This window comes from Meleagris gallopavo, chromosome 17 (genome assembly GCF_000146605.3).
Source record: "Meleagris gallopavo isolate NT-WF06-2002-E0010 breed Aviagen turkey brand Nicholas breeding stock chromosome 17, Turkey_5.1, whole genome shotgun sequence".
Classification (NCBI taxonomy): Eukaryota; Metazoa; Chordata; class Aves; order Galliformes; family Phasianidae; genus Meleagris; species Meleagris gallopavo.
The window spans coordinates 11,141,542-11,148,000 of NC_015027.2; the positions used below are offsets into that span (position 1 = coordinate 11,141,542).

Here is a 6,459-nt window from a genome sequence, read left to right on the forward strand (position 1 = left end):
GGTTCAGGCCTGGCCCAGGTGAAGCCCAGACCCGGTTCAGGCCCGAGCCTGCTGGTGACCCGCTGTCCCTCTGCCCAGAGGAGCCCGTGCTGCTGGCGGAGCTGAAGCCAGGCCGGCCCCAGCAGTACGACTGGAAGTCAAGCTGTGAGACATGGAGCGTGGCCTTCTCGTCTGATGGCTCCTGGTTCGCCTGGTCGCAGGGCCACTGCCTGGTCAAGCTGATCCCGTGGCCACTACAGGAGGCTGAGCAGTGAGTAGTGTGGGCGGTACTGTGGGTGTGAGCTGATGGTCTCCGTGCCCTTTGCACATCGCCATTCTGCCGTTTCCCTGCAGCTGTAGGGCCTCGGAGCGCAAGAGCCACAAAGCAGAAGCGAAGCGGAGCCGGACGGGAGCCAAGGAGAAGACGTTGGAATGTGGCCAAATTGTGTGGGGCCTGGCCTTCAGCGCCTGGCCGGCAGCACAGCACCCTGATGGGGCGGCAGGGCTGTGCTGCCAGGTTTTGGCCACCGGCCTCAACGACGGGCAGATCAAGGTGTGGGAGGTGCAGACAGGTGAGCGGCTGTGCAGTGCCAGGGTGAGGTCAGAAATCATTCTGCTCCATCCTTCCCCAAATATTTCCTGAGCTGCTGCCCCATCCCAAGCAGAGTGTGGGTGTGAGGGGGACTGACGTGGCTGCTCTCTGCAGGACATCTTCTCTTCAGCCTTCTGGGGCACCAGGATGTCGTCAGGGACCTGAGCTTTGCGCCCAATGGAAGCCTCATCCTCGTGTCGGCATCACGGGACAGGACCCTGCGCGTCTGGGACCTTAGCAGGGATGGTAGGAGAGAGTGGGGATGGTCCTGGTGCTCGGTCACCCCTTTCTGAAACTTGTACTCCACTGTGGGCAAGGAGAGGGCACCAAGCCACCTTGGAAGGAGAGACAGTGGGAGAGGGGCTCTGGGATGGTATTTGAGGTAGAAGTGGGCATTCTGGGACACATCAGAGGCCTCTGCTCCCAGGCAGGACCTGAGAGCTGCAGGAAGGGGTTGTAAATAGAATCTTAGAATGGTTGGGTTGGAAGGGACCTCACAGCCCCTCCAGCCCCTGCCCTGGGCTGACTGCCCCCCACCAAATCAGGGTCCATCTGTAGCCTTGAGCACCACTGGGGATGGGACACCCATAGCACTCAGGACAGCCTGGGTCAGCACCCCGCCGCCCTCTGAGTAATGAATTTCCTTCTAACATCTCACCTAAATCTCCCCTTTTAGTTTAAAACCATTCCCCCTCCTCTAATCACTCTCTGCCTGTGTAGAAGGTTAGTCTCCATCTTTTCTATAAGCTCTCTTCCAGTACTGAAATGGAGCACTTGGGATGTGGCAGGAAATCCCCCAGCCTTGCATTCCTTTTTCCCTCTCGGGAGCAGAGCTGGGTGAGCAGTTGTGGCAGGGTGCAGCTCTGTCCTTCCTGACTCGATGTCTGCTGTCCCAGGGCGGCAGGTGCAGGTGCTGACAGGCCACGTGCAGTGGGTCTATTGCTGCTCCATCTCACCTGACTGCAGCATGCTCTGCTCAGCTGCTGGAGAGAAGTCGGTGAGTCCCACAGGGTGAAGCCAGTCCTGTGTCCCACTGAATCCTGCCTTCCCTGCGCGCTCCCCATGCAAGAAGGGGAAGGTGAGAGCCAACCCTGGGAGCACTCTCAGCTTCAGCTCCCCTGTGCCCCACAGGCACTGCTGTGGAGTATGCGGTCCTACACACTCATCCGCAAGCTGGAGGGGCACCAGAGCAGCGTGGTGTCGTGTGACTTCTCGCCGGACTCAGCGCTCCTCGTCACTGCCTCATATGACACCTGTGTTATCATGTGGGACCCCTACACTGGGGAGCAGCTGAGGACTCTGCGGTACGGCGCTGGGGGCTGTGGGGACCAAGCAGTGGGGACATAGCGGTGCTATGAGAGTTTGGTGGGGTTGAGCGTGGCCTGGGGCTGATGCTGAGCTTGTTTTCCCCCCTGCAGCCATGTCCCCTTGCACTCAGCACTGGAGTATAGCAGTGATGTCCACACCAGCTCCCTGCGGTCGGTCTGCTTCTCTCCAGAGGGCCTGTACCTGGCCACGGTGGCAGATGACAGGTGAGTTAACCCCCTTTTGAGGTTTCCAGAGGGAAAGAGGGTTCAAGGAGGACACACCAATGTGCACCAGCGGCTTGGGGCATCCTAATGGGAAGCAAAATTCACGTGTGACCACTGTGCTCAGAGCCCTGTTTGGGCAAGGAGCAGCAAGATCAGGGCCTTGTCACCTCCCTGCGCAATGAACTTGGACTTGCACCTGTGTGCTGATCTGTCATCCAGCTCAACTCTGCAGGGGTCGGCACTTCCTGGCTGCTGAGATGTCATGTTGGGGGGCTCTAAGTTCCCTTCTCCCGTTATGTGCATTCAAGTCCCAGAGGCTTCATTTTAGCTGCAGGAACTGCCTAGCATTGTGTCCTTTTCCCCTTAGGCTCCTGAGGATCTGGGCGCTGGAGCTGCGATCTCCAGTGGCGTTTGCTCCCATGACAAATGGTTTATGCTGCATGTACTTCCCTCACGGCGGCTTCATTGCCACAGGGTGCGTATATCTGCTGGGGGAGGCTCCAGGGAAACCAGCCTGGGAGTGTGAGCTGATTTTCCGGGATGGGGAGCGCGTGGGGCTGCTGCAAGCTCAGCGTATTTGGGACTGATTGTGCTTCCTTCTCTCTGTGCAGTGTTGGGTGTTTACTCAAAGCCTGTCTGGGTCTCATTGCAGGACCAGAGATGGCCACGTCCAATTCTGGACGGCTCCAAGAGTCCTCTCATCACTCAAGCACTTGTGCCGCAAAGCCCTGCGCACCTTCCTGACCACGTACCAGGTCCTTGCACTCCCCATTCCCAGGAAGCTGAAGGAGTTCCTCACCTACCGGACCTTCTGAAGTATCAGAGACATGGAGGTGAGAGCCCTCTGCCTTGTGGTAGGGCTGGCTGCCCCACAAAGCACCAGAGGCTTGTGAGCTGTGGGGCAGGACTGTTGCTCCCTTCCTTTTGGGGCCGTCTGTGAACGTGGAGGTATTTTTTTGTGTAATAATACTAGAACCCAGCAAAATGCTTGCAGAGTGCAAGGGGCACGGCACAACCTGGGGACAGCTCTGGTCCCCCTGTCCCCCTGCTATTTGCAAGTTTTGGGTCAGGTGCTTTTGCTTCCAAGTGCAATGTTGTGGGTTGAAGATTAGCAGCTGCAGTCTGAGCAAGTGTTTGTCAGTACAAATTTGGGGCCACAGCCATCCCTGACAACAGCACCCTGCGCCAGGAGCAGCCCGTACCTTGGTTCCTGGAGGGATGTGGGCTCTGCTGCTCTCAGGGTCTGGGCATGACAAACCTGAGCCGGTCTCTGCAGGCTGAATGACAGCAATGACAGAATAAAAGCTGATTCCTCACTCCTTCCCTTGTTGCTTGTAGAAGTGAACTGGGGAGGCCTGGCTGGGGCTCAGGGCCCCCAGCCCTCCTATGCTGCAGCTCTGAGTCAGTCAGAGCAGCAGATGGACAGTGGTGGGCGCCGGGGAGGATCCATCCTTGTGTGTAACTGTGAGAGCAGGACATGGCTTCATGCAGCCCCCTGCTTTCATTCCTTGGCTGCTTTTCCCACCCCCACGCCTGCCTGTAGGACTTGGCACTGAGCAGCTCGCTGGTGGTGTGCAGACCTGCTGTGCTGTGCATGCAGTGTGCTCGTGTGTGTGGCTTGCTGCAGCTGAGCTGGTGGCTGCAGGGACAGCCTGTGCAGCGTCACCTGTTACCAGACTGTGCAAGAGCCCTGGGCTGAGCCCAGCTGGTGGAGAAGCTGGGGAATGTCCTCAGAGCTGCTCCACGGGACGCTTTTTTTTGCAAGCAGTTAAGCTTACAGAGCTGGTGTTTGCTTAGTGCTTCAGGTAGCAGTGTGACCTACAAACCCACATGCTACCATTGTCACAGGGGCTGTCACTGCATGGAAGTGCTCTGTCCCACTGCAGCCTCCCTGCCTTGCTGTCTGAGCAACAGGGTGGCAAAAACCTCAGCCCCAGCCTGCCATGCTCATCTTCCTCAGCATGTGAACAGCTGGAGCAGTGCTGCCCTGCACAGGAGGGCCCCAGGAATGCTGCAGCCCGTGTGGGTGTGTGACAGCTGCTCCACAACCCATCAGCAGTGTGGTTAAGCCGTGCTGAGCTCTACAAGGTCGGCTGGGTCGTACTTTGAGTTCTTCCCCTTGTGCTGTGGAGAGCAGTGTGGACTAAAGCCCGAGCCAGGAGCTATATGCAATGGGATGCAGGCATGGAGGGGAGGCTCGACGTGCTCCTTTCTGCCATTGTGATAGGGGGAGGAAACAAAAGACGACTGCAACAACCTGCTTGGCTTCAGAGATATTTGCATTTCCCAATGAAGCATAGACACAACGCTGCCCGTCTTTTGTCCCTTGGGCTGCATGCCTGAGGCGTGCAGAAAGGAACCACAAAGCACACAGAGCGGACCTGGGGCAGCCCCTGCCCGACTCATGCTTCGGCCACAATCAGGTCCCTGGTGACCTGGAATGCTGCGATGAGGGAGCTCAGCTGCACCTTCTCGCTGGTGCCTGCAGCCAGCCGGTACCTGCAGCAGGAGGCACAGCCAGTTCAGCTGTGTGCACCAGCAGCATGGTGGAGCAAACAGAGCGCACGGATGTGCACCAGGGATATGTCTCCCAGCAGCAGCACGGGCCAGGCACAGTGTATTAGGGGAGCAGCACCCCAAAATGTTTCCTTACTCAATGTCTGCCATCTTGATCAGCAGCTGGATGCGGACTGAGGGTGGGAAATCAACTACAGGGAGAAAGCAATGTGAATCAGTGCAGGGCTGGGAGCGGTGTGCTGGGAACCGGCCCCACAGAACCCCCACCTCTGTGCACAAAGAGGTGGATCTCGGTGAGGATGTCCTGCAGAGCCAGGCCCTTCAGTGTCTTCAGCTCCATGATTTCTGTTGGCAGCAAGTGAAGGGGCTCCTCACACATCCCCTGCACCACCCAACATCCCAACGGGGAGTGGAACCCCTTCCCAGAGCGCAGCACGAGCCCACCCTACCCCTGCCACAGCAGGAGGCAAAGAGGAGCAGTTATGGCAACGGGGCTTAAACCCAAAGCAGAGGGGCAAAGGATACTGCGGAAGGCGGTGGAGAAGTTCTGGTTGAGCATCCAGTCGAGGATGTTGGTGATGTCAGCTTCGAGGGGGTGTCCCGTGCAGGTGTAGACATTCTCCTCCGTCACTTTCCCAAAGGCCATGGAGGTGCTCTGAGGAAGAGGAGGAGGGAGGAAGAGCTCTCTGCCCGTGGGCCAACTGTGGGGCCTGTGGTGGCAAAGCGGTACCTGCAGGATGTTGAGGGCTCTGCGCATGTCACCGCTCGAGAGGGTCACCAGTGCCTTCATCCCATCCTCACTCACGTCCACCCTGGGGTGGGAGACGGGGCTGCAGCGCCTGGCCCTGGGGGGGGAGCAGGGCACGGCAGGGTCCCCCATCTCACCCCTCCTCCTGGATGACGTGCTGCAGCCGGGGCACCATCAGCTCTGGGGTGAGGGGCCCGAAGCGGAAGCGGGTGCAGCGGGACTGCAGGGCGGGGATGATCTTGGAGAGGTAGTTGCAGATGAGGCAAAAGCGTGTGTTCTCGGTGAACTTCTCGATCACTGCATAAGAGCAGGGGAGAGAGGCTGGAGCCGTGCCCGTGTCTGCAGCCCCATGTGATGAGGGGGAACCAGGAGTGCCACCCCTCGGCCCTGACCTCGCCGCAGAGCGTTCTGTGCGTCCTGTGTCATGGCATCAGCTTCATCCAGGATGACGAGCTTGAAGCCTTTCCTGGGACAGAGCGAGACGAGGGGGCTTTGCTGCCAGCTGCCTCTTGGAGGCTGCAGGGCTGGGGGTTAATGGCACATGGAGGTGTTTCTTCCCAGTATGGAAGTACTCTGTGCACGCTCCTCCCCTTCGGGCCAGCATCCATGCTGCCCCGCTGTCCCCGTACTGCTGTCTTCATCTGCTTGTCCTTATCCCTTCCTCCTGCATCCTGCTCCTCCCCTCCCACCCAGGTGCCCCCTACCCACTTGAAGATGGTCCTGGTGCTGGCAAAGCTCAGGATGGGCCCTCGAACGATGTCGATGCCACGGTCATCCGATGCATTCAGCTGCGGGGATGGAAGCGGTGGTGGAGGCGTGGGGTTCTAAAGCTGAGCACCCCCCCCATCCCCAGGACCCCCCTCCTACCTCCAGCACCATGGAGCTGAACTCCCGCTCGCGGTAGAGCTGCCGTGCACAAGCCAGGATGGTGGAGGTCTTCCCGGTGCCGGGGGGGCCATAGAGCAGGAGGTGGGGCAGCCTGTCCTCACTGATGAACCGCTGGACTGGGAGGAGGGGGGGACGCGGGGACTTTGGGGGCCTTATGGGGCTCACGGGGGATTGGAGGACACAAGGACATGGCTGGGGGTAGG

At 59.2% G+C, this 6,459-nt stretch overlaps 2 protein-coding genes across 2 annotated transcripts; one reads left to right on the forward strand and one right to left on the reverse strand.

The window, feature by feature from the left end:
- Positions 1-5: 5 nt before the first annotated feature.
- On the forward strand, positions 6-3,423 carry WSB2 (WD repeat and SOCS box containing 2; the record flags this gene model as incomplete). Its single annotated transcript, XM_010720522.3, has 8 exons — positions 6-250; positions 334-551; positions 686-817; positions 1,468-1,568; positions 1,703-1,875; positions 1,990-2,103; positions 2,471-2,578; positions 2,756-3,423. Coding segments are annotated over 8 exons (1,254 nt in total), but the record flags the coding sequence as incomplete, so codon positions are not given.
- A 941-nt stretch (positions 3,424-4,364) lies between these two features.
- RFC5 (replication factor C subunit 5) lies at positions 4,365-6,247 on the reverse strand. Its single transcript, XM_010720512.3, has 9 exons — positions 6,236-6,247; positions 6,077-6,156; positions 5,761-5,834; positions 5,506-5,665; positions 5,351-5,432; positions 5,146-5,275; positions 4,888-4,965; positions 4,757-4,811; positions 4,365-4,602 (listed from the first exon to the last, which is right to left on the reverse strand). The coding sequence occupies exons 1-9, from the start codon at positions 6,245-6,247 to the stop codon at positions 4,506-4,508; spliced, it is 768 nt and encodes a 255-aa protein (XP_010718814.1). The 3' UTR covers positions 4,365-4,505.
- Positions 6,248-6,459: the final 212 nt, after the last annotated feature.